Source organism: Salmo trutta, chromosome 19 (assembly GCF_901001165.1).
Source record: "Salmo trutta chromosome 19, fSalTru1.1, whole genome shotgun sequence".
In the NCBI taxonomy this organism is placed as follows: Eukaryota; Metazoa; Chordata; class Actinopteri; order Salmoniformes; family Salmonidae; genus Salmo; species Salmo trutta.
The window spans coordinates 40,400,656-40,427,753 of record NC_042975.1 but is presented as its reverse complement, the minus strand read 5'-3'; the positions used below and the strand labels follow the sequence as shown (position 1 = coordinate 40,427,753).

The 27,098-nt window shown below is 46.8% G+C and overlaps 1 protein-coding gene across 10 annotated transcripts in view; it reads left to right on the top strand.

Annotated features, from left to right (window-relative positions):
* The window catches only part of LOC115154582 (acetyl-CoA carboxylase), a 50,385-nt gene that overhangs the window by 9,427 nt on the left and 13,860 nt on the right, over positions 1–27,098 (top strand). For 3 of the 10 annotated variants that reach the window (XM_029700956.1, XM_029700955.1, XM_029700954.1), the window contains exons 11-41: positions 5,465–5,790; positions 5,897–6,151; positions 6,242–6,469; positions 6,597–6,747; positions 6,842–6,976; positions 7,122–7,268; positions 7,382–7,570; positions 7,709–7,809; positions 9,584–9,672; positions 9,958–10,082; positions 10,156–10,269; positions 10,371–10,484; positions 11,498–11,587; positions 11,736–11,854; positions 13,064–13,087; positions 15,067–15,228; positions 15,854–15,997; positions 16,160–16,262; positions 16,383–16,490; positions 16,578–16,634; positions 16,925–16,969; positions 18,090–18,131; positions 18,845–19,060; positions 19,188–19,343; positions 19,505–19,729; positions 20,760–20,915; positions 22,224–22,370; positions 22,583–22,852; positions 23,861–23,958; positions 24,183–24,303; positions 24,475–24,585. In XM_029700956.1, the coding sequence (XP_029556816.1) occupies positions 5,465–5,790; positions 5,897–6,151; positions 6,242–6,469; positions 6,597–6,747; positions 6,842–6,976; positions 7,122–7,268; positions 7,382–7,570; positions 7,709–7,809; positions 9,584–9,672; positions 9,958–10,082; positions 10,156–10,269; positions 10,371–10,484; positions 11,498–11,587; positions 11,736–11,854; positions 13,064–13,087; positions 15,067–15,228; positions 15,854–15,997; positions 16,160–16,262; positions 16,383–16,490; positions 16,578–16,634; positions 16,925–16,969; positions 18,090–18,131; positions 18,845–19,060; positions 19,188–19,343; positions 19,505–19,729; positions 20,760–20,915; positions 22,224–22,370; positions 22,583–22,852; positions 23,861–23,958; positions 24,183–24,303; positions 24,475–24,585 (4,368 nt within the window). The remainder of the gene's footprint in view (positions 1–5,464; positions 5,791–5,896; positions 6,152–6,241; positions 6,470–6,596; positions 6,748–6,841; positions 6,977–7,121; positions 7,269–7,381; positions 7,571–7,708; positions 7,810–9,583; positions 9,673–9,957; positions 10,083–10,155; positions 10,270–10,370; positions 10,485–11,497; positions 11,588–11,735; positions 11,855–13,063; positions 13,088–15,066; positions 15,229–15,853; positions 15,998–16,159; positions 16,263–16,382; positions 16,491–16,577; positions 16,635–16,924; positions 16,970–18,089; positions 18,132–18,844; positions 19,061–19,187; positions 19,344–19,504; positions 19,730–20,759; positions 20,916–22,223; positions 22,371–22,582; positions 22,853–23,860; positions 23,959–24,182; positions 24,304–24,474; positions 24,586–27,098) is intronic. The other 7 variants (XM_029700959.1, XM_029700958.1, XM_029700963.1 and 4 more) reach the window with 4 other exon arrangements.

Below are 27,098 nucleotides of genomic sequence, written 5' to 3'. Positions count from 1 at the left end.
AAATTGAGAAAATGTTGATAATGCCCATTTTCTGTGCTCCCGAGTGGTGCAGCGGTCTAAGGCACTGCATCTCAATGCTAGCGGCGTCACTACAGACCCTGGTTCGATTCCAGGCTGTATCACAACCGACCGTGATAGGGTGTCCCATAGGGCGGCGCACAATTGGCCCTGCATTATCTGGGTTAGGGTTTGGCCGGGGTAGGCTGTCATTGTAAAAAAGGATTTGTTCTTAACTCATTTGCCCAGTTAAATAAATAAATAAAGTAAATGGTGTAAGAGCTGTTTTGAAATGTCAGCCTTTTTTAGTAGGATGGAGTTTTGGCCTGCCTGGTGATAACACCAGGTGGTTGATTAGTGAATAGAGCAATAAGAAAGAGTTCCAAACCTCACTGCCAATAACAGCTAGCTAAATTCTTGCTTGGGAAATTGCTCTTTGCTAAGAAGCTAATTTTGTTTATTTTTGAAATTTTTTATTGAAAACAATCACAGTAATGTACATAATTGTTACCCAGAAATGATTTGATACTGAGATAAAAACGGCTGCATTGGACCTTTAAGGCTAAGTTTGTTAGAACCTTCGTAGGAGCGTCGTTAAATCTCAGAGCTCTTTCCCAAAACCATCGTCACTAAAGTTGCGCTTGCCAACTGCCTCAGACATAGCCGTAGAACAGCTAAGTGCGTCATTCTTTTTTTTTTTTCTCCACGTCACTTTGTACAAAGATCTCCGCTAAACATAGACAGAAAATCATCTATAAGTAACCGCTGATATCTTCAGAACAAAGTTGACTACAAATACAAAATTGCACCACAATAAACGCCACTGTCTTTGCAGTTGTTACAAACAAACGAAAGATGCTTCAAAATGAACCGAGTAGCCTATACTGTACAAGGGCCTATGTACACTAAAACATTAAGAACACCTGCTCTTTCCATGACCGACTGACCGACAGGGATGCTGTTGAATCCAGGTGAAAGCTATGATCCCTTATTGATGTCACCTGTTAAATCCACTTCAATCAGTGTAGATGAAGGGGAGGAGAGGGGTTAAAGAAGGATTTTTAAGCCTTGAGACAATTGATACATGGATTGTGTGTGTGTGTGTGCCATTCAGAGGGTGAATGGGCAAGACAAAAGGTTTAAGTGCCTCTGAACCTGGTATAGTAGTAGGTGCCAGGCGCACCGGTTTGTGTCAAGAAATGCAACGCTGCTGGGTTTTTCATATTAAACTGTTTCCCATGTGTATAAAGAATGGTCCACCCCCCAATGGACATAAAGCCAACTTGACACAACTGTGGGAAGCATTGGAGTCAACATGGGCCAGCATCCCTGTGGAACGCTTTCAACCCCTTGTAGAGTCCGAATTGTGGCTGTTCTGAGTGGAAAAAATGGGGGTGCAACTCAATATCAGGAAGGTGTTCTTAATGTTTTGTACACTCAGTGTATTTAAATCATATTGAAATACATTTCATGTCCAATCAATTGAGTTATATTTCGCTACTTTCATTTTTTTTTTTGCCTCAATCTATTTAATGATGTGTAACAACGTCTGTGCCATGATTTGACGTCTGTGGTTTAGTGTACTATTATTGGGTAAACATATAATTATTTGTAGCCATCGGTGGTAATATCTCTCGAGGAGCTGATCCATCGTCAGTATCGACACATGGTTTAACGACGCACGTAGCAAACCTTCTCTCTGCGTGGTGTTCTGGGGAAAGCATGTGACAACTTCTGCCTTAGGAACGATGATGCATCGTTAAAACACTCTTAAGCCTAAATTCCATCGCTATCGGGAAACTGGGCCCTGGCCAGGAAGAGGAGAAAGTTAATGTAGGAGAAAGTTAATAAACGTGTTCTAAGTGAGAGAGAAATATCTGTTTCATTCAAGAAACAATGTTCCTCTATAGTCAGCCAATTAAAACCCTAGCAAACATTTTTATTATTAGATTTTTTTAGGGGGTGGATCAGCTTTAATATTGTGGATAGATTATTGCTTCCATCAATGTAATTATCTGCATCATTTCCAATCCCCCATATATTTTTGGCTAAATATACATTGCTAAGAGTGTGCAAAGCTGTCCTCAAGGCAAAGGGTGGCTATTTGAAGAATCTCAAATATAAAATATATTTTGATTTGTTTAACACTTTTCTTTGGTTACTACATGATTCCATATGTGTTATTTCAGGATTATTCTACAATGTAGAAAATAAGAAAAATGAAGAAAAAACATATATACTGCTCAAAAAAATAAAGGGACCACTTAAACAACACATCCTAGATCTGAATGAAAGAAATAATCTTATTAAATACTTTTTTCTTTACATAGTTGAATGTGCTGACAACAAAATCACACACAAATAATCAATGGAAATCCAATTTATCAACCCATGGAGGTCTGGATTTGGAGTCACACTCAAAATGAAAGTGGAAAACCACACTACAGGCTGATCCAACTTTGATGTAATGTCCTTAAAACAAGTCAAAATGAGGCTCAGTGGTGTGTGTGGCCTCCACGTGCCTGTATGACCTCCCTACAACGCCTGGGCATGCTCCTGATGAGGTGGCGGATGGTCTCCTGAGGGATCTCCTGCCGGACCTGGACTAAAGCATCCGCCAACTCCTGGACAGTCTGTGGTGCAACGTGGCGTTGGTGGATGGAGCGAGACATGATGTCCCAGATGTGCTCAATTGGATTCAGGTCTTCGGAACGGGCGGGCCAGTCCATAGCATCAATGCCTTCTTCTTGCAGGAACTGTTGACACACTCCAGCCACATGAGGTCTAGCATTGTCTTGCATTAAGAGGAACCCAGGGCCAACCGCACCAGCATATGGTCTCACAAGGTGTCTGAGGATCTCATCTCGGTACCTAATGGCAGTCAGGCTACCTCTGGTGAGCCCATGGAGGGCTGTGCGGCCTCCCAAAGAAATGCCACCCCACACCATGACTGACCCACCGCCAAACCGGTCATGCTGGAGGATGTTGCAGGCAGCAGAACGTTCTCCACGGCATCTCCAGACTCTGTCACGTCTATCACGTGCTCAGTGTGAACCTGCTTTCATCTGTGAAGAGCACAGGGCGCCAGTGGCGAATTTGCCAATCTTGGTGTTCTCTGGCAAATGCCAAACGTCCTGCACGGTGTTGGGCTGTAAGCGCAAGCCCCACCTGTGGACGTCGGGCCCTCATACCACCCTCATGGAGTCTGTTTCTGACCGTTTGAGCAGACACATGCACATTTGTGGCCTGCTGGAGGTCAATTTGCAGGGCTCTGGCAGTGCTCCTCCTGCTCCTCCGTGCACAAAGGCGGAGGTAGCGGTCCTGCTGCTGGGTTGTTGCCCTCCTACGGCCTCCTCCACATCTCCTGATGTACTGGCCTGTCTCCTGGTAGCGCCTCCATGCTCTGGACACTACACTGACAGACACAGCAAACCTTCTTGCCACAGCTCGCATTGATGTGCCATCCTGGATGAGCTGCACTACCTGAGCCACTTGTGTGGGTTGTAGACTCCGTCTCATGCTACCACTAGAGTGAAAGCACCGCCAGCATTCAAAAGTGACCAAAACATCAGCCAGGAAGCATAGGAACTGAGAAGTGGTCTATGGTCTCCACCTGCAGAACCACTCCTTTATTGGGGGTGTCTTGCTTATTGCCTATAATTTCCACCTGTTGTCTATTCCATTTGCACAACAGCATGTGAAATTTATTGTCAATCAGTGTTGCTTCCTAAGTGGACAGTTTGATTTCACAGAAGTGTGTTTGACTTGGAGTAACATTGTGTTGTTTAAGTGTTCCCTTTATTTTTTTGAGCAGTATATATAAAATCTCAGCAAAAAAAGAAACGTCCTCTCACTGTCAACTGCGTTTATTTTAACTTGTGTAAATATTTGTATGAATATAACAAGATTCAACAACTGAGACATAAACTAAACAAGTTCCACAGACATGTGACTAACATAAATGGAATAATGTGTCCCTGAACAAAGGGGGGGGTCAAAATCAAAAGTAACAGTCAGTATCTGGTGTGGCCACCAGCTGCATTAAGTACTGCAGTGCATCTCCTCCTCATGGACTGCATCAGATTTGCCAGTTTTTTTCTGTGAGATGTTACCCCACTCTTCCACTAAGGCACCTGCAAGTTTCCAGACATGTCTGGCTGGAATGGCCCTAGCCCTCACCCTCCGATCCAACAGGTCCCAGACGTGATCAATGGGATTGAGATCCGGGCTCTTTGCTGGCCAGAACACTGACATTCCTGTCTTGCAGGAAATCACGCACAGAACGAGCAGTATGGCTGGTGGCATGACGGACCCTCCACCTCCAAATCGATCCCGCTCCAGAGTACAGGCCTTGGTGTACTGCTCATTCCTTCGACGATAAACGCAAATCCGACCATCACCCCTGGTGAGACAAAACCACAACTCGTCGGTGAAGAGCACTTTTTGCCAGTCCTGTCTGGTCCAGCGACGGTGGGTTTGTGCCCATAGGCGACGTTGTTGCCGGTGATGTCCAGCCTCTCTCAGCCTATTGCGGACAGTCTGAGCACTGATGGAGGGATTGTGCATTCCTGGTGTAACTCGGGCAGTTGTTGCCATCCTGTACCTGTCCCACAGGTGTGATGTTCGGATGTACCAATCCTGTGCAGGTGTTGTTACACGTGGTTTGCCACTGCGAGGATGATCAGCTTTCCGTCCTGTCTCTCTGTAGCGCTGTCTTAGGCATCTCACAGTACGGACATTGCAATTTATTGCCCTGGCCACATCTGCAGTCCTCTTGCCTCCTTGCAGCATGCCTAAGGCACGTTCACACAGATGAGCAGGGACCCTGGGCATCTTTCTTTTGTTGTTTTTCAGTCCGTAGAAAGGCCTCTTTAGTGTCCTAAGTTTTCATAACTGTGATCTTAACCGTCTGTAAGCTGTTAGTGTCTTAACAACCGTTCCACAGGTGCATGTTCATTCATTGTTTATGGTTCATTGAACAAGCATGGGAAACAGTGTTTAAACCCTTTACAATGAAGATCGGTGAAGTTATTTGGATTTTTACGAATTATTTTTGAAAGACAGGGTCCTGAAAAAGGCACATTTATTTTTGTGTGTGTCTATCTATCTTTTTAAAATATATTTTCCTCTTACCCTACCTCCCCTAATTGGACTAAACTAATGGACAACAACACGCTTCTTCTTCCAGTTTATACATACTATATACATTTTACAGGCACAGTATATTTTACAATAGTTATCTTTGTTTTTAATCCCACCCTTAAACACATTTATTATTATTCAGTATTGAAATGAAAGGGTGTTAGTGAAGATTCAAACTTTGAGCACATACTCGACTTCAATTATAGGATAAACTTTGGACATTGGACCAGAAGTGCATTAGTGAATTTTATAATTATTTTAAAGACCCATTCGTTTAACAGGAACTTCCTTCTACTATAGACCGTAACTGTTTCTTCTTCCTCAGATTTCCATGGGGATCCCCTTGCACCGTATCAAGGACATCAGATTGATGTATGGTGTCCAGCCCTGGGGAGACTCTATGATTGACTTTGAGGGTCTGTCCACGGCCCCCTCCCCACGGGGACATGTCATCGCTGCCCGCATCACCAGTGAGAACCCTGATGAAGGTTTCAAGCCGAGCTCAGGCACAGTGCAGGAGCTGAACTTCCGCAGTAACAAGAATGTGTGGGGATACTTCAGTGTGGCCGCGGCCGGAGGCCTGCATGAGTTTGCAGACTCCCAGTTTGGCCACTGCTTCTCCTGGGGAGAGAACCGAGAGGAGGCAATCTCGTGAGTACACACACTAGTAAAACAAAACATTTAAAGTTCATTGTGTTTTGTGTGTGTTGTCAGTAAGACCCAGTGATGTGATAACACCTCTGCTGTGTGTGTTCAGTAACATGGTGGTGGCCTTGAAGGAGCTGTCGATCAGAGGAGACTTCAGGACCACAGTGGAGTACCTCATCAAGCTGCTGGAGACTGAGAGCTTCCAGCACAACACCATCGACACAGGCTGGCTGGACAGGCTCATCTCAGAGAAGATGCAGGCAGAGCGTCCTGACACCATGCTGGGCATAGTGAGCGGGGCTCTCCACGTGGCTGACGTCAACCTGAGGAACAGTGTCTCCAACTTCCTGCACTCTCTAGAAAGGTCAACACTGTTTTAAACATTTTAAGAACACACACACACACACACACACCATCTCACTCTCCTCTTCTCCTCCTCTCTCCCCCTCTACAGAGGCCAGGTGCTGCCCGCGCACACTCTTCTCAACACAGTTGATGTGGAATTGATCTATGAGGGTACTAAGTATTATCTGAAGGTGACGCGTCAGTCACCCAACTCTTACGTGGTAATCATGAACAGCACCTCGGCCGAGGTGGACGTCCATCGCCTCAGCGACGGGGGCCTGTTGCTCTCCTACGACGGCAGCAGCTACACCACCTACATGAAGGAGGAGGTGGACCGGTAGGATGGATGGAAGGAAAGAAAGATGGATAAACAGAATACATGCATTCTTTATTTCAAGGAATGTTGAGAGGTTAGCTTGGGGTTGATTTGGGAAATGGACTAAAAGAGATTCTTTCCCCGCCAGGTACCGTATCACCATTGGGAACAAGACGTGTGTGTTTGAGAAGGAGAACGACCCGTCGGTGCTTCGCTCGCTCTCAGCAGGGAAGCTCATCCAGTACACCGTGGAGGACGGGGGGCACGTGTTCTCTGGCCAGTGTTACGCTGAGATAGAGGTGTGTGTGTGTTATATAGTTAAGATGTGGCCATGGTCACACACTCCGTTAGTACAGCAAGCAGCCATGTAAACCACGTGTGTAACTGTGTCAGGTGATGAAGATGGTGATGACTCTGACGGCGCTGGAATCTGGCTGTATCCACTATGTGAAGAGGCCCGGTGCCGTGCTGGAGCCTGGCTGTGTCATCGCCAAGCTGCAGTTAGATGACCCTAGCCGGGTCCAACAGGTCAGTAAGGGACGGTGTGCCTGACATTGGGGAATTTAGCAATTTTTAGACTAAATATGCTCCTTGTATTTTGTAATGGAAACGTGGATAGCGATACAGTACGTTTTGATGCGAGACTAAAAGTATGTTGTAATTTGTGTCTCAGGCAGAGTTGTACCACGGGGCGCTGCCCGTCATCCAGGCGGTGGCGTTGAGAGGAGAGAAGCTCCACAGGGTCTTCCACAGCACCCTGGACCACCTTGTGCACGTCATGAATGGCTTCTGCCTGCCTGAATTCTTTTTCAGTGGAAAGGTAAGTGGTCCATTACAGCACACACAACAATCTACAAACAAAAGATGGCAATATTCTGTGTTAGTACGTTAGTCAATATCAGCTGGTAATATTGTGAATGTGTGTTTCCCCAGCTAAAGGAATGGGTGGAGACGCTGATGAAGACTCTTCGGGACCCCTCTCTGCCTCTGTTGGAGCTGCAGGACATTATGACCAGTGTGTCAGGCCGGATCCCCCTCGCTGTGGAGAAGTGCATCAAGAAGGAGATGGCCCAGTACGCCAGCAACATTACCTCTGTGCTCTGCCAGTTCCCCAGCCAGCAGGTACACACACACACACACACACACACACACACACACACTGTATTATTCAGGTTGGTTATTGTATTATTTATGGTTCTATGGCGTTGATATGCAGAGTTCATTAGGAATACACCTGCCTGATTTTGCCTGTTCTTCCAGATTGCCAACATCCTGGACAGTCATGCTGCCACTCTGAACAGGAAGTCAGAGAGAGAGGTGTTCTTCATGAACACTCAGAGCATCGTACAGCTGGTGCAGAGGTGAGTCCTGCACTCAGCTTCAGGGCTTTAAATGGCCTGATGCTACAGTTGAAGTTGGAAGTTTACATACACTTAGGTTGGAGTCATTAAAACTCGTTTTTCAACCACTCCACAAATTTCTTGTTAACAAACTATAGTTTTGTCATGTCGGTTAGGACATCTACTTTGTGCATGACACAAGTACATTTTTCCAATAATTGTTTACAGACAGATTATTTCACTTATAATTCACTGTATCACAATTCCAGTGGGTCAGAAGTTTACATACACTAAGTTGACTGTACCTTTAAACAGCTTGGAAAATTCCAGAAAATGATGTCATGGCTTTAGAAGCCTCTGATAGGCTAATTGACATAATTTTAGTCAATTGGAGGTGTACCTGTGGATGTATTTCAAGGCCTACCTTCAAACTCAGTGCCTCTTTGCTTGACATCATTGGAAAATCAAAAGAAATCAGCCAAGACCTCAGAAAAACAATTGTAGACCTCCACAAGTCTGGTTCATCCTTGGGAGCTATTTCCAAACGCCTGAAGGTACCACGTTCATCTGTACAAACAATAGTACGCAAGTATAAACACCATGGGACCACGCAGCCGTCATACCTCTCAGGAAGGAGCCGCGTTCTGTCTCCTAGAGATGAACGTACTTTGGTGCGAAAAGTGCAAATCAATCCCAGAACAACAGCAAAGGACCTTGTGAAGATGCTGGAGGAAACGGGTACAAAAGTATCAATATCCACAGTAAAACGAGTCCTAAATTGACATAACCTGAAAGGCCACTCAGCAAGGAAGATGCCACTGCTCCAAAACTGCCATAAAAAAGCCAGACTACGGTTTGCACATGGGGACAAAGGTTGTACTTTTTGGAGAAATGTCCTCTGGTCTGATTAAACAAAGATAGAACTGTTTGGCCATAATGACAATCGTTATATTTGGAGGAAAAAGGGGGAGGCTTGCAAGCCAAAGAACACCATCCCAACCGTGAAGCATGGGGGTGGCAGCATCATGTTGTGGGGGTGCGTTGCTGCAGGAGGGACTGGTGCACTTAACAAAATAGATGGCATCATGAGGGAGGAAAAGTATGTGGATATATTGAAGCAACATCTCAAGACATCAGTCAGGAAGTTAAAGCTTGGTCGCAAATGGGTCTTCCAAATGAACAATGACCCCAAGCATACTTCCAAAGTTGTGGCAAAATGGCTTAAGGACAACAAAGTCAAGGTATTGGAGGGGCCATCACAGCCCTGACCCCAATCCTATAAAACATTTGTGGGCAGAACTGAAAAAGTGTGTGCGAGTAAGGAGGCCTACAAACCTGACTCGGTTACACCAGCTCTGTCAGGAGGAATGTGCCAAAATTCACCCAACTTATTGTGGGAAGCTTGTGGAAGGCTACATGAAACATTTGACCTAAGTTAAACAATTTAAAGGCAATGCTACCAAATACTACTTGAGTGTATGCAAACTTCTGACCCACTGGGAATGTGATGAAAGAAATAAAAGCTGAAATAAATTATTCTCTCTACTATTATTCTAATATTTCACATTCTTACAATAAAGTGGTGATCCTAACTAACCAAAGACAGGGAATTTTTACTAGGATTAAATGTCAGGAATTGTGAAAAACTGAGTTTAAATGTATTTGGCTAAGGTGTATGTAAACTTCCGACTTCAACTGTACCTAGCAGCCCATATGCACACAAACATGATTCTAAAGACACGTACTGTGTTCATACTGTCTGTCACTGATCATGCCATTTTGTCTCTCTGCCCAGGTACCGCAGTGGCATCCGTGGTCACATGAAAGCCGTGGTGATGGACCTGCTTAGACAGTACCTCAAAGTAGAGGTCCAGTTCCAGAATGGTGAGGAACGTTGGACTCTACTAGTGACATTAACAGGCTATGTAAAGCAAGGGGCTTTCCTGGGTTGGTATAGGGGAAATGGAAAGGATTAGCCTTTGATTATTAGTCCTGCTGGTCTTTGATTTATGAATAGGATTCAATGGTCTTCTCTCAGGACTGCAGTTGCTCTTTTTGTCCACATGAGGGTACTGTTACACAACAAACAGTTCATTTGCACCTTCCTTTGAGTTAAGGTTGATTTGATTTCTCCTCTGAATCTTGTATACTGTGTGTGTGTGATTCCAGGACACTACGACAAGTGTGTGTTCACACTGCGTGAGGAGAACAAGGGCGACATGGCCAACGTGTTAAACTACATCTTCTCACACGCCCAGGTCACCAAGAAGAACCTCCTGGTCACGATGCTCATTGTAAGTTCTTCCCTCTTTAGAAATACATTTGTCGTGTGTTAGACAGAGTTGACTGTGTTCTCTCTGTGTGTAGGACCAGCTGTGTGGTCGTGACCCCACCCTGACTGACGAGCTGATGGCCATTCTGACAGAGCTCACCCAGCTCAGCAAGACCACCAATGCCAAGGTGGCACTGCGTGCCCGCCAGGTCCGTAACGCGTCACTTCCTGTCTCTCTAAATGGTCTCTTGTTTTTGATTGGTCAGGGTTAGGGTTGTCATCTTCTCACTCCCCTCCGTCTCCTCCTCAGGTGCTGATCGCCTCCCACCTCCCCTCCTACGAGCTCCGCCACAACCAGGTGGAGTCCATCTTCCTCTCTGCCATCGACATGTACGGACACCAGTTCTGCATCGAGAACCTGCAGGTAGGGACCATGGCTGCTGTTGACTTTTTACTGCCATTGCTGAAGGCCATTCAGACACTCAAAGAAGTAAAAACCTTTTCAAATTTTATTAGTCACATAAACATACTTAGCTGATGTTATTGCGGTGTAGCGAAACGCTTGTGTTCCTAGCTCCAACAGTGCAGTAGTTGGAGCTAACAATTCACAGCAATACACACAAATCAAATGTAAGAGAATGGAATTAAGAAATATGTAAATATTAGGACGAGCAATGTTGGAGTGGCGTTGACTAAAATACAGTGGAATAGAATAAAGGGGCCTCCCGAGAGGCTCAGTGATCTAAGGCACTGCATCGCAGTGCTAGCTGTGCCACTAGAGATCCTGGGTTCGAGTCCAGGCTCTGTCGAAGCCGGCCGCGAGCACGGGAGACCCGTGGGGCGGCGCACAATTGGTCCAGCGTCATCCGGGTTAGGGGAGGGTTTGTCCTGCAGGGATGTTCCTGCCCCATCGTGCTCTAGCGACTCCTGTGGCGGGCTGGGCGCGTTGCACGCTGACACGGTCGTCAGGTGTACGGTGTTTCCTGCGACACATTGGTGTGGCTGGCGTCCAGGTTAAGCGAGCAGTGTGTCAAGAAGCAGTGCGGCTTGGCAGGGTCGTGTTTCAGAGGACACACGGCTCTCGACCTTCACCTCTCCCGAGTCCGTACGGGAGTTTGCAGCGATGACTGTAACTACTAATTGGATACCACGAAATTGGGGAGAAATAGGGGTAAACAAAACAAAAATTAAAGCGTAGAATACATTATATACGTATGAAATGAGTAAAGCAGTATGTAAACATTATTAAAATGACTAGTGTTCCATTATTAAAGTGGCCTGTGACTCCATGTCTATGTATATAGGGCAGCATCCTCTAAGGTGCAGGGTTGAGTAACTGGGTGGTAGCCGGCTAGTGATGGCTATTTAACAGTGGAATGAGGTCACAATGATATTTCTCTGCACTTTCATGATTCTGAATTATTTCTCCTTTGGTAGAAACTGATCCTGTCCGAGACGTCCATCTTTGATGTGCTGCCTAACTTCTTCTACCACAGTAACCAGGTGGTCAGGATGGCTGCCCTGGAGGTGAGAGGATTCACCAATGGCTGTTTGCCCAGGCAATTGAACAGCATTTGACACTGAACAAAGAGTGACATGTCATGGTAAAGGGAACACTCCTCTACTATATCCAGATCTCTACCCTGTTATAACTCCCTTGTGTTCCCCATCCCAGGTGTACGTACGTAGAGCCTACATCGCCTACGAGCTCAACAGCGTCCAGCACAGACAGCTAAAGGACAACACCTGCATCGTTGAATTCCAGTTCATGCTGCCTACCTCCCACCCCAACAGGTACACACACACACACGAGCACGCACGCACACACACACTCTGCTGCATGGTACCGTGGTGGCGATGTGGTGTTGCTCCTATATATACTGGTCTAGGGCCAGTTGTTATTCTAAGCTGAGAATGCTTAATAGCAGGACTGGAGTAGGGAGGCTTGATCTATAGTCAGGTGTCTTATTAGGGGAAGGGGATGGTTCTATAAGAGAGATGACAGAGACAAGAGTGTGTAAGGTTCTGTATAAGGACAGTACTGTCTTTCATTATCTCCTGAAGGGTCCTGTTCTCATCCACGGTGACATGGTTATTTATCCCCCCACCACTGTTCACCCCCTGAAAAATGCTCCTCGTGTGCAAAAACAGGTATTCTGTGAGAGTACAAATACTTTCCCTGGTTTACCAAGAATGCGTGAGTGGAAACTAACTAGTCTCCTGTCAACAAAAGTCCCACTTTTGTTGATCTCTCTCTGGTCTGTCCTCTGGATGACTGCAAGATTGTTTCAATTTTCTGAAGATATGTCACATCTATTTCAGTAACACACAAGCCGAGAGAAACTCTGGACTTGTACTGTACATGGGCAATTCAACAGTAACCGAGTGATGCTGAGACTTCGATTGTTCAATTTAAAATGTATGTCTAACAAAAACCATCGATTGCAAAGTTAAACCATTGACTGCTGTGCTCAGATTGTTGCATGCGACTGGTTTATCCCGCTTAAAATGTTTAACCCATTTGCATTAACCAGGCTTGATTGGCTTCCTCATTGGAACAAAGCATGTCCCCCACCTCAGGAATGGACCAATACCAAAGAATAGGCCTCTAGGAAGGCATAGAACTATTGTGTAATTTTTCGAGGAGCCGTCCTAGAGTATAATGTGGGTGTTTGAGACGGTACATGTGATGTGTGACAGTGCCCTAAGGTGTCACCGCTGACGTCTTGTTAGAAAAGGGACGTGCTCTGACGACGCTGATCTTCCAGCCCTTGTGCTGCCACTTGTTAGTTCATGAAGCCCTTGAGAAGGCAACAAGAAGTCCTACTTCACGAGACATTTTGATTTATTAGGTTGTCAAGAGTAACAAAATGTACCACACGAGACAGCAGAAAATCGAATCCAGAATATGTAGTCTCAAGCTTCTTTATGATTCACACTCTTCTGACTGCTTCCTCCTCCTTATGTCTGCGTAACTAACCAGTCAGTGTTGTCTGATTGCAGAGGTAACATCCCAACTCTAAACAGGTACAGTACACTTTCTTCTTATTGCAACCAATATGTAGACTAGAAAGCTGATCATCTGCAGGAAATGTAACTGAAAGCCGTAATGCCTGCTACCTTTTGTGTAAAGTGTATGTTGTGGCAAGACAAAGTAACGTTGGGCATTGGACATGTGTGGCTATGCTGCTTGTTCTGTTAAGTGTTACTAGTTATCCCATAAATGAATCAGGTTTTTAAAATCGGAGCTGAATCTGATTATGGGTGATATATTAAATGAATGGCAACAGCATGGCATAATGCAGCGTACCAGGAAGACTGAGTGTCTGTCTTACTGTCTGTATATTTCTGTGTTGTAGGGTGCATTCGGGAAGTATTCAGACCACTTCATTTTTTCCACATTTTGTTCTGTTACAGCTTTATTCTAAAATTGATTAAATGGTTGTTTTTCCTTCATCAATCTAGACACGATACCCCATAACGACAAAGCAAAAATGGGTTTTTAGAGAATTTTGCTAACTTGTATAAAAAAAAAAATGAAATATCACATTTACATAAGTATTCAGACCCTTTACTCAGTACTCTGTTGAAACACCTTTGGCAGTGGTTACAGCCTCTAGTCTTCTTGGGTATGAAGCTACAAGCTTGGCACACCTGTATTTGGGGAGTTTCTCCCATTCTTCTCTGCAGACCCTCTCAAGCTCTGTCAGGTTGGATGGGGAGCGTCGCTGCACAGGTATTTTCAGGTCTCTCCAGAGATGTTCAAGTCCGGGCTCTGGCTAGGCCACTCAAGGACATTCAGAGACTTGTCCCGAAGTCACTCCTGCTTTGTCTTGGCTGTGTGCTTAGGGTTATTTGTCCTGTTGGAAGGTGAACCTTTGCCCCCGTCTGAGGTCCTGAGCTCTCTGGAGCAGGTTTTCATCAAGGATCTCTGCACTTTGCTCCGTTCATCTTTCCCTCGATCCTGACTAGTCTCCCAGTCTCTGCCGCTGAAAAACATCCCCACAGCATGATGCTGCCACCACCATGCTTCACTGTAGGGATGGTGCCACGTTTCTTGCAGATGTGACGCTTGGCATTCAGGCCAAAGAGTTCAATCTTGGTTTCATCAGACCAGAGAATCTTGTTTCTCATGGTCTGAGAGTCCTTTAGGAGCCTTTTCGTAAACTCCAAGCGGGCTGTCATGTGCCTTTTACTGAGGAGTGTCTTCTGTCTGGCCACTCTACCATAAAGGCCTGATTGGTGGAGTGCTGCAGAGATGGTTGTCCATCTGGAAGGTTCTCCCATCTCCACAGAGGAGCTCTGTCAGAGTGACCATTGGGTTCTTGGTCACCTTTCTGACCAAGGACCTTCTCCCCCGATTTTGGTACCCTTCCCCAGATCTGTGCCTCAACACAATCCTGTCTCAGAGCTCTACGGACAATTCCTTCGACCTCATGACTTGGTTTTTGCTCTGACATGCACTGTCAACTGTGGGACCTTTACAAGCATTTCTCTACACTCGCAATAACATCTGCTAACCATGTGTATGTGATGATAAAATTTGATTTGATAGAGAGGTGTGTGCCTTTCCAAATCATGTCCAATCAATTGAATTTTCCACCGGTGGACTCCAATCAAGTTGTAGAAACATCTCAAGGATGATCAATGGAAACAGGATGCACCGGAGCTCAATTTCCAGTCATATAGCAAAGGGTCTGAATACTTATGTAAATTACAATTATTTCTGTTTTTAAAAAAAAAACTTTGTCATTATAGAGTATTGTGTGTAGAGTGAGGCAAATTTGTAATTTAATCCATTTTAGAATAAGGCTGCCACTTAACAAAGTGGAAAAAAGGAAGGGTTCTGAATACTTTCAGAATGCCCTGTATACTTACTGTGTCTCTACATTGTGCTTCTCTGGAATTGGGGAGTCAAAAGATGTAGCACGTTACTGTACTATTCTGTTTTGCGTTGTGCTAGCTGTGCTCTGAATGTGCTGCTTGCTGCTGTCCTGTCCTCTCAGGAGACTGTCTTCCCAGCCCCTGCCCCGTCTTCGGACTCGGAACATTAAGCCTGTGTCTGTGGACAGTAACAAACAGGACCCTAAAGCACAGGATGATAAAACAAAGGATGATGCTAAAACGGAGGAGAATAAGCCTCCAGATACGGATGACTCTATGGACAGGTTGGGACCCATAGAGACTCTAGGCTATATAGCATTCTGTGGGCTAACTCAATGGGCTAACTTCTGGGCCTCTCTAAAAGAGGACTTGGCCTCTCTAAAAGAGGACTTGGCCTCTGTGTGGATGGGAGAGGAGGACCTCTGAATACTAAAAACACCTGGTGGAACCATGGGTCTTTCTACTATGTTTTTGGCCAAGGGATAATGTACAATGCTTCCATGTTCACTAACATTATGCAGATATCTGCTCGTCTTTCACGTAATCTACCTCTTAGCATTTAAATGCTGCTGCTGGGCTACTCCGTGAGTAGTACATCTAGAAGATGCGTATTTTTTTTATTTTATTCGGATCCTGGTTCACTGTTCTCTGTGAGAACACTACTATGTTAGTGTTGGTATGGAAGTGAATGATGAGTCAGAATGTTCCTTCTGTCCCAGCAGCTGATCACAGATATAATAAATACTGCTGTGGGATAGAACTGGTTGGTGAGGGGGCTCTTTCAAGGTGACTCTCCTATGGGTCAGAGATGGGCTCTGCCCTGCTCCCTGCTCTGGCCCGGCTCTGGGATAGTGAGTGAATGTGTGTGCTGCAGGAACCCGGTCTAACGGCTGTCTGTTGTTGCCCCAGGATGTCGTTCTCGTCCAACCTGAACCACTACGGCATGGTCCACGTGGGCAGCGTGAGTGACGTCCTCCTGGACACTTCCTTCACCCCACCCTGCCAGCGCATGGGAGCCATGGTCTCCTTCCGCTCCTTCCAGGAGTTCACCAGGTGAAGGCTGGGCTCTCTGACCTTTTATTTCAAAATCATTACATTATGACGTTTATTATTTTCCCACATTGGGAAATGGTGTTATTGAATTGGAGCTGTAATACTGAGATATTACCTTAAATGTGTGTGGTGTCTAACCGTGATCCCTTTCCTCTCCGTCAGGAACATTAAAGACGTGATGAGCTGTTTCTGTGACTCTCCTCCTCCCAGCCCCACCTTCCCAGAGGGAGGGAACCCTGTGCTCTATGGAGAGGAGGACACCAAGGTCAGTACTGTCTGCTAGTACTGGTGTATTGTAACACACTGTTCTTCGTTTAGTCGCAATAGATACTTTCTCTCTGAATGATATGACTGATGTTTTGCCTGCATGCGTCTTGTGACCCAGAGTATCCAAGACGAGCCCATTCACATCCTCAACGTGGCCATCAAGACTGACAGTGACATAGATGACGACGGCCTGGCCGCCATGTTCCGGGAGTTCACCCAGACAAAGGTCAGATGTTTAGGATGAGCCTTTCAGGAAGTACACCTGGACACCTCAGTCGCTCACACTTTCTCTCCCTGTGTCTTCTTCCCCCAGAAATCCCTGCTGTTTGAACATGGCATCCGCAGGCTGACCTTCCTGGTAGCTCAGAAGGTGAGCACTAGGACTCCCACTTCCCTACTCTACCCTCGGTTCTCTAACCTACTCTTCCAATCACCGTCAACGATCTTATCTTAATCACAATGATGCACGTTGACGCTACAGACATCCAGACGGCACGAGAGAGTCACGCGTTTAATTTGGAATGGCCTGTAATTTGACCGTCATTTGTATCTCAAATTTGGCTGTTTTGCTTGCTCTCTGTCTCTTCTCTCTTTTCTCTGTCTCCTTCTGTCCCTCTCTGTATCCATGTCTTGCCTTTGCTGTGGGGTTTGTGCTGACAGGATTTCAGGAAGGCAGTCAACTGTGAGGTGGACCAGAGGTTTCATGTGAGTAGTGGGAAGATGTGGATGATAACTGTGGAACGGTACAGTTTGTCTTCCTGTATTGTCAACTCTTTCCCTGGACCACTCGAAGTAGCTTTTCGTTGGATTCAGGCAGATAATGACGGCATTTGAGACTAAAGACATTTGGGTAAATGCCAGGTTCCCTTCTCTCTCCCTGCGTCAGCCCTTTGAATGCTGCCCTTTCTTTTGACAAGAGAAGAACAGGCTCTGATGAGAGCTAATCACTGCCATTGGTGAGGCCCTCCTCCATATGTGGGTTTGTGTCTCATACAGTAGAGACTCGGTTCCTCTGAATAGCCCATCCTCTTCAGACCACACAGACCAGTGTATTCACACACAATAAATCCTGTATTCGCTGTCATACTAACACCACATCAGTCCTATATACAGGCTTGTAGTGGGCATTAGTGCCCCAGACTAATACACAACTGTCCTGTTATTATATACCGATTGAGTTGATGAGTGTGTTTGCAATTAGTCCGGTATTGTTTGGCCAAGTGGGGTGCGATCCTCAAAGCCAAACCTGACAATCAGGCTTCTAGCTAGAGCGTTCAGACATACAAAATCACTCCCTGTGAAAAGAGAATGTTTTATTCATTAGATTAGCTGCCGCTGCTACCCCTGCTTCCTGTTTCTGTCTGTCATTATGTGAAACGGCAGTTTGGGAGAATACACTGTAATTCCACCCTCAGACACCAGCACAAATGGGAAGAGATCAGGGCTGTTGAATGTTAAACAGGCTCTTCTTGGTCACAGACCGATGCCATATAGTGTTCCTCCTCACTGTCACAGCAATTCACATAGCGCTCATCACAGCTCATTGAGGGGGGAAATGTAGAACTGTAGAAGGAAATGTAGCCACTTAGTGAGGTTAGAAGGTCATTCTATTCTCTAGAGGTCATGTCTATTTTTAGTCTAGCTGGTTCTGTAACTTAGTTGCAGCAGAGCAGGGATTCTTGAAATCCTGGACTCAAAGCCCTAACTCTCTCTGTCTGTATTAACCAGGAGACCCTGTAGGTTGACAACGTGAGTTCTTCGCAGCATGTGGATCTGTTTGTGTAACTGTACTCTCTCTCTCCTCACCTGTCTGTCTCTCACACAGAGAGAGTTCCCCAAGTTCTTCACCTTCCGGTCCAGAGACAAGGTGAGTGCCTTCTGTGTGTCAATCTGAACACTGACTTTATGAGTGACCATAAAATAACAGATAATGGTCTGCTCAGTGGTTAGTGGTCAATGAACAGGTTCAATCCATCCCAAAAAGATAAGGGAATTCATATTTGAAGTGCTAACACACAGACTGAATATATAACTTCGATGAAAGATGAGCCCAAATGACCGTGCTTCTCAATGTGTAGACTAGAGGTACAGCGGAAGAGCTAAGCAAGTGTCAATTTCACATCATGGCAACAATAGAGGTGAGGCGATTTGAATAAGATGGTTGCAGAAAAAGTACCTTTCCTCTTTCCTTGCTCACCCCTTAGTTGGCACTGAAAGTCACTCCATTATGATCAATGATGGCTCTTCCCCTGCCTAGGCCCCTGATAGTCTCACTACAATGGCACCACCAGAACTCATTACCGTAATTAACTATTTAATTATGTCCCCCATTTAAGAGAAATGACACCCATTAGCAGGCTGCGATTGCTTTTGATTTCATTTACTTAATGCAGTGTATGGCTGGCGGGCACCCTCTAGTCTCATACAAACCCAATGCTCCTGAAACAGCCAATTGGATGATGGTAGGCCTTGAGGAAAATGCATTCCCATTCCTTGAACCCTCAATTGGTTGGTGTGACAGTATCTTGCTGTGTGTGACGGTCTCTTGCTGTATAACTGATTGTCCCCCTGTGTGTCTAGTTTGAGGAGGACAGGATCTACCGTCACTTGGAGCCAGCGCTGGCCTTCCAGCTGGAGCTGAACCGCATGCGTAACTTTGCCCTGACCGCCATCCCCTGTGCCAACCACAAGATGCACCTGTACCTGGGCGCTGCCCGCGTGGAGGTGGGCACAGAGGTCACCGACTACCGCTTCTTTGTCCGGGCCATCATCCGTCACTCAGACCTGGTCACCAAGGTGAGGGTGATAGTGATACACGACTTAAATGCCTGCGTGTGTGATTAATACACCTGTTCAGTTTGTGTGTGTGTGTGAAAACGTGCCCCTCTCTGACCTCTGCTCCTGTCCTGTGTCTCATCTCCAGGAGGCTTCTTTTGAGTACCTCCACAACGAGGCAGAGCGTCTGCTGCTGGAGGCCATGGACGAGCTGGAGGTGGCCTTCAACAACACCACCGTACGCACCGACTGCAACCACATCTTCCTCAACTTTGTCCCCACCGTCATCATGGACCCCTCCAAGGTCAGTGGCAGTACACCCAAGACCTGTACATACGCTGTTTTCACTGTTCCCGTGTACATTGTGTTTATCCATGTTTGTTCACTACATGTAGTGATGCGTTTTGGTGCTGTGTGTGTGTTTTTTATATGCTTCATTCCTAACCTCTGTGTGCACATGCTCAGATTGAGGAGTCTGTGCGCTCCATGGTGATGCGTTACGGCAGTAGGCTGTGGAAGCTCCGGGTGCTCCAGGCTGAGCTGAAGATCAACATCCGGCTGACGCCCACGGGCAAACAGATCCCCATCCGTCTGTTCCTCACCAACGAGTCTGGCTACTACCTGGACATCAGCCTGTACAAGGAGGTCACCGACTCCCGTACGGGACAGTTGGGGCCTAAAGACCGACAGGTGGGGCACTCGCACATCTTGCATCTACCACGGCCCACACTCCCAAGCAATCACAGGCAGGGGAAACAGCCTCACGCTGAACCCTCAGCTCCCAGAATGCACCTTAATGGGCAACTCCTGGTTCATGCTCAAATATTTGGAAGTTTAGTTAAGAAATAAATGCCATGCCATCTGTGGATCAGTCAGTCTACTGCATAAAGTGGAGCTGTCTGCCCAGCCTCTAGCCTGTTGGACAAGACTAGCAGTGATCATGGTATTTTCTTTTATGTAGGAGAACAGATAAGTTGCATCCATCTATATATCATCCCATTCCATTGCTATACCAGAGTTAAAGTTCCATGAGTCAAACAGTCATTGGCAGAAAGCATATGCAGGCAGCTAAAGATTGGTAGAAAATAATGCCCCAACTACTACAGTGGAGAAATAATTAACTGTAACGCTTCCCATTAGTTTTTCTGGGCAGGTGCCATATTAGCTGTATGATGTAGAATATGAGAGAAGAGTTCTATTTTGGAGCTGGTCGATGGCGCCGAGTTGAGTGAGGATCCGTTGCATTGTCCTCAACCTTATTCATCAACACTTAGCACAGGCGTGGCCAGGCCTATTCTTACCTTGTTCTCATGGAACCCTTGACATGTGGCAGTAGCAAGATGTTAGATGAACTCCTTTTTTATTCTAAAAGGACTTTATTGTGTGAAGCACAAGAGAAACAGTGTTCTCAATCCGAGGAGGCCATATCTCTCTAATGTGATGACATGGCTCAGGTTGCCAGGTCTGGTCAAAGGACCTAATCAGACGGAACAACTGATAGGGATGGTGAAGAACATGACTTTATGTTCTCCTATTGCAGATAGAACTGCATCCACAGCTCTGGTCAGCGTTGTCACCGTTTCCTGTTTCTTGGAATCGGCTCCATGGCGGATATCTGTCTTCGTTACATTACATATCGTGTACTGTGTTCTCTGTGTAGATATGTGTGGCAGCTAGTGTCTGTGTGTGGTGAGTGACTCTTATGTCCTCTCTCCTTCAGATCATGTTCCAGGCGTATGGGGACAAACAGGGACCTCTGCATGGCATGCTCATCAACACCCCCTATGTGACCAAGGACCTGCTGCAGTCCAAACGCTTTCAGGCGCAGTCCCTGGGCACTACTTACGTCTACGACTTCCCTGAGATGGTCAGACAGGTATGGACCTCGACACAACAGCTCAGTGGTCGAAGTTGATGGTGTACATAAAAACATACTATCATGTTTGAGGTCAACTGCATGTCAAACCAGGAAGTTAATTGTAACTTTTCCCATTTGTTTTTGAAATCCAATGCATGAAATGAAGGTCTCACAAAGTTGAAATAAATAAGGGGACATTTCCAATTTATAAATAAAAATGCCTCCCCTGAATTGACTGAATTTAAATGGACTTGACGTCAATCCTGCATGTTATCACTCTACATTAGAGGTCTGCGCAGGACTGATTTATTCATCCCGTGCAAAAATAACTTAAGAAATGGATTAAATTACATGGCCCTTATATTGTATTACTGGGCTATATCAGCCAACATGCTAGATGTAGTTTGGAGAGACTTGCACTTTCTCTTGAGCTATTTTTATAGCCTACTTTTTAGGAGTGGGAACATTTTCAGACGGCGACAAATATGGGTGATCAATATTTATTACTAGGCAATGTAGTAAACTGTAGCCTAATTTATATTTAGGAAGTACATTTCCTTGGAAAGATAACTGCCCCATGCTTCTCCGGTCATGCATAGGCTATAGCCTATAGCCTACTTTGTTTCACTGAGCCCACACGCGCACCTGATCTCGCACGTATGGCTACTGAACAGGAAGCAGCAACAATGATGAGAGCGCATACTTGCACTTTGTCTTGAGCTATGTTTTTCATATAGGATGTAGCCTTCCTTTTAGGAGAAGGAATTGCATGCGCAGCGCTCGCTCGCCATGATGGCCTTCGCTTGCGTCGTACCTTTTCCTTTTCACCGATGATCACGTTTTGATTGCACCTCGACTCACGTTGGTCGAGCGGCCTCCACTTCTTTCCATTATCAATATTTATTCACACATTACTAGTGAACTATAGTCTAATCATATTGAATTTCCTTGGAAAGATAACTGCCACATTCCCATGTAGGCAGCCTACTGTATTTCATTGAGACTTGCACGCCCAACTAGGACAGAAGAGGTAGGCCACTTAATTTCAAGCAGCAAATTCTGAGTGTGTGAATAATGTCACAAAGATGTACTTTTAAAACAGTAGGTAGGCTAATGCATACAAAGCAGAAAGATGACCGTTTCCAAATAATCTGAGAGACTACAAAAATATTTTCATCCCAAAGTTACCTGTCTGACCGGCCGCTCCCAACCGCGCCACAATGATCTCTGTCGGGGCCCTGCAGCCCTCTATTCTACAGTAAGCATGTTATACTGAGAGTGAGCAGCATTCTCTTGACTCCTCTCTCTGGTTCCTCTTTCCTCCAGGCTCTAAAGAAGCTGTGGCAGTCCACCCAAACCTTCGCCCACCTGCCCAAATGCCCTTTGCCCTCTGAGCTGCTCACCTTCACAGAGCTGGTCCTGGACCCACAGGGACAGCTGGTGCAGATGAACCGTCTACCAGGAGGGAACGAGGTGAGGAGTAACTCCTTTAAACTCGCAGTTCCATTTCTATTCTGTAGGTGTCTCTGTGTTTCTTTGGCAGGATTGTTCAGTAGCTGTTTGCCAGGAATTGTCTCTGTACATATGTAAATGCAAAGAAGAGTAATGCCCCTGCTTTGTTTGCTGAGTTTATGTCTCGTCCTCATAACATCAATGAATATGTTTACCTGTGTGTGTCCCTCTAGATTGGCATGGTGGCCTGGCGGATGACGCTCAGGACCCCGGAGTACCCGGCAGGGCGTGAGATCATTGTGATCAGTAATGACATCACACATAAGATTGGTTCGTTTGGGCCGCAGGAGGACCTGCTGTTCCTGCAGGCCTCGGAGATGTCCAGGGAGAGTGGCATCCCTCGTATCTACATCTCTGCCAACAGTGGTGCCCGCATCGGCCTGGCAGAGGAGATCAGACACATGTTCCATGTGGCCTGGCAGGACATGGAAGACCCCTACAAGGTCAGCTGGCAGAATAGGGCATGGGGGTGTAGATGTTCTGTTGAAGAATTTAAACTCCACTTGGATTTGGAGATTATTAGTGTTGTAGGACTCCGTTAGCAGATGTCTCTGCCCATGTACACTACATAACCAAAAGTATGTGGACACCACTAGATGTTGGAACATTGCTGCAGGGACTTGCTTCCATTCAGCCACAAGAGCATTAGTGAGGTTGATCATTGATGTTGGGCAATTAGGCCTGGCTCGCAGTCGGCGTTCCAATTCATCCCAAAGGTGTTCAATGAGGTTGAGGTCAGGGCTCTGTGTAGGCCAGTCAAGTTCTTCAACACCGATTTCGACAAACCATTTCTGTATGGACCTCGCTTTGTGCACGGGGGCATTGTCATGCTGGAACGGGAAAGGGCCTTTTCCCAAACTGTTGCCACAAAGTTGTATGCTGTAGCGTTAAGATTTCCCAATGCCCCCGTGCACATCGCTTTGTGCACGGGGGCATTGTCATGCTGGAACAGGAAAGGGCCTTTTCCCAAACTGTTGCCACAAAGTTGTATGCTGTAGCGTTAAGATTTCCCTTCACTGGAACTAAGGGGCCTAGCCCGAACCATTAAAAACAGCCCTCGGCGGTCCCGTTCTGTGAGCTTGTGTGGCCTGCCACTTCGCGGCTGTGCCGTTGTTGCTCCTAGACGTTTCCACTTCACAATAACAGCACTTACAGTTGACCGGAGCAGATCTAGCAGGGCAGAAATTTGACGAACTGACTTGTTGGAAAGGTGGCATCCAATGACAGTGCCACGTTGAAAGGCACTGAGCTCTTCAGTTAGGCCATTCTACTGCCATTGTTTGTCTATGGAGATTGCATGGTTGTGTGCTCGATTTTATACACCTGTCAGTGATGGGTGTGGCTGAAATAGCCGAATCCACAAATTTGAAGGGTTGTCCACATACTTTTGGTCATGTAGTGTATGCATGCCTCTCGCAGACTGCTAATTCAGTCTTTGTTTCTCTCCACAGGGCTTCAAGTACTTGTACTTAACCCCTCAGGACTACAAGAAAGTGTCTGCCCTGAATTCTGTTTACTGTGAACACATAGAGGACAAGGGAGAGTCCAGGTGAGTCCAGACATTACCCCTCAGCCATATTATTATTCACTGTCACCCTATTCAATACAGATAATACATCCAGCTCACTGGCCAGCGGAGAAAGTGTGAAACTACAACCTGTAAGAGAATCAATGGACTGTGCATGAATACACATGAAAAGGCCCTCGGACAATGGGAGAAGGGGGATGAAGTGATGAGGTGTTATGTGTCTGACAGAGCCTTTCCTTGTTCAGGTACAAGATCACTGACATCATCGGGAAAGATGACGGTCTGGGGGTGGAGAACCTGAAGGGCTCCGGGATGATCGCAGGAGAGTCCTCTCTGGCCTACGACGAGGTCATCACCATGAACCTGGTACGTACCGACACACCTAAACACACAACTACTTACGGTCTGTCATGTTCCTACTTAAGTGCTACTCTTAAGAGGCGGTGGATGGCAGATGTAAGAATGGGTTTACCCGGATCGCTGACATGCACGTGACTAGGGGTTTCCTAAGCAGGCTGTGTGCGCTTCTCTCTCCAGGTGACGTGTAGAGCCATAGGCATCGGAGCCTACCTGGTCAGGCTGGGTCAGAGAACCATTCAGGTGGAGAACTCCCACATCATTCTCACTGGTGCTGGAGCTCTCAACAAGGTAAGAGCCAGCATCACTCCCCCTTTCCTGGCTGTACCTCATGGCACACGAAACTCTCCCTGAAATATGAGAGGTATTCTGCCAGGATGCAGCGTTCCAGTGTGGCCTCTGCGTAGGGACATTAGCGTTGCAGTGCGGCTTCTGCGTAGGGACATTAGCGTTCCAGTGTGGCCTCTGCGTAGGGACATTAGCGTTCCAGTGCGGACTCTGCGTAGGGACATTAGCGTTCCAGTGCGGCCTCTGCGTAGGGACATTAGCGTTCCAGTGTGGCCTCTGCGTAGGGACATTAGCGTTCCAGTGTGGCCTCTGCGTAGGGACATTAGCGTTCTAGTGCGGCCTCGGCGTAGGGACATTAGCGTTCTAGTGCGGCCTCTGCGTAGGGACATTAGCGTTCCAGTGTGGCCTCTGCGTAGGGACATTAGCGTTCCAGTGTGGCCTCTGCGTAGGGACATTAGCGTTCCAGTGTGGCCTCTGCGTAGGGACATTAGCGTTCCAGTGCGGCCTCTGCGTAGGGACATTAGCGTTGCAGTGCGGCCTCTGCGTAGGGACATTAGCGTTCCAGTGCGGCCTCTGCGTAGGGACATAAGCGTTGCAGTGTGGCCTCTGCGTAGGGACATGAGCGTTCCAGTGTGGCCTCTGCGTAGGGACATGAGCGTTCCAGTGCGGCCTCTGCGTAGGGACATTAGCGGTCCAGTGCGGCCTCTGCGTAGGGACATTAGTGTTCCAGTGTGGCCTCTGCGTAGGGACATTAGCGGTCCAGTGCGGCCTCTGCGTAGGGACATTAGCGTTCCAGTGTGGCCTCTGCGTAGGGACATTAGCGGTCCAGTGCGGCCTCTGCGTAGGGATTATTAGCGTTCCAGTGTGGCCTCTGCGTAGGGACATTAGCGTTCCAGTGTGGCCTCTGCGTAGGGACATTAGCGTTCTAGTGCGGCCTCTGCGTAGGGACATTAGCGTTCTAGTGCGGCCTCTGCGTAGGGACATAAGCGTTCCAGTGCGGCCTCTGCGAAGGGACATAAGCGTTGCAGTGTGGCCTCTGCGTAGGGACATAAGCGTTCCAGTGTGGCCTCTGCGTAGGGACATTAGCGTTCTAGTGCGGCCTCTGCGTAGGGACATTAGCGTTCTAGTGCGGCCTCTGCGTAGGGACATTAGCGTTCTAGTGCGGCCTCTGCGTAGGGACATTAGCGTTCCAGTGTGGCCTCTGCGTAGGGACATTAGCGTTCCAGTGTGGCCTCTGCGTAGGGACATTAGCGTTCCAGTGCGGCCTCTGCGTAGGGACATTAGCGTTCCAGTGCGGCCTCTGCGTAGGGACATTAGCGTTCCAGTGTGGCCTCTGCGTAGGGACATAAGCGTTCCAGTGTGGCCTCTGCGTAGGGACATTAGCGTTCCAGTGCGGCCTCTGCGTAGGGACATAAGCGTTCCAGTGCGGCCTCTGCGTAGGGACATAAGCGTTGCAGTGTGGCCTCTGCGTAGGGACATAAGCGTTCCAGTGTGGCCTCTGCGTAGGGACATTAGCGTTCTAGTGCGGCCTCTGCGTAAGGACATTAGCGTTCTAGTGCGGCCTCTGCGTAGGGACATTAGCGTTCTAGTGCGGCCTCTGCGTAGGGACATTAGCGTTCCAGTGTGGCCTCTGCGTAGGGACATTAGCGTTCCAGTGTGGCCTCTGCGTAGGGACATTAGCGTTCCAGTGCGACCTCTGCGTAGGGACATTAGCGTTCCAGTGCGGCCTCTGCGTAGGGACATAAGCGTTGCAGTGCGGCCTCTGCGTAGGGACATTAGCTCTTTGTCTTTTTCCATAAGAGGTCAGCTGCAACACTCACTACCGTCACTAACAACAAGACTACACGTTATTAAATGAACCATCTATAAAACAGATACAGTGAGTGTCTTTTAATACTCTTTTAATTGTCCTATTGTTTTTTTGAAGAGAGGAGGAGACATGTTAATGTGTTTTTGCACTGTGCTCCGTCGTCTGTGACCCAAGTAGATTGTTCCTGAGTTCATGCAATTAACGCTTCTGCATTTTAATCTGGATTTTCACTGTTAATATGTAATAGTTATTCATGCCATTTATTTTGCAGTTCATTTGAGGAAGAGGACAAAGTGGTGTGTGTGTATATATTTGTGTTGTATTGTAGCGATGGCCATTGAATAGATAGGATATATCCCTTAAGAGTGAACAATAAAACAGCTACCTCTTAACTAGGAGGCAGAAAGACGGTGTCACGTCTGAATCGAAGAATAGAAATTATAATGTTGTTTTCTGATCCTCTATTTCTCTCACGCTGTGTACATTTTTCCGGCTCAGTGATCAGGCCCTCCACTCCCCTCGCCTCCCCCCTCCTCTCATCTCCCCAGTCATACTGCTGCAGCTCCTGGTGGAATAATAGAAAGAGAAGCGTCAAGTTGTTATTTGCATAGAAATGGCAGTGTGACGCCTGAGGCTGCTGCTGGGGAGAAGGACACCCATATCATTTGTTTCCAATCAGAATGAAAAGTTTTGCTGAGGCAGATTT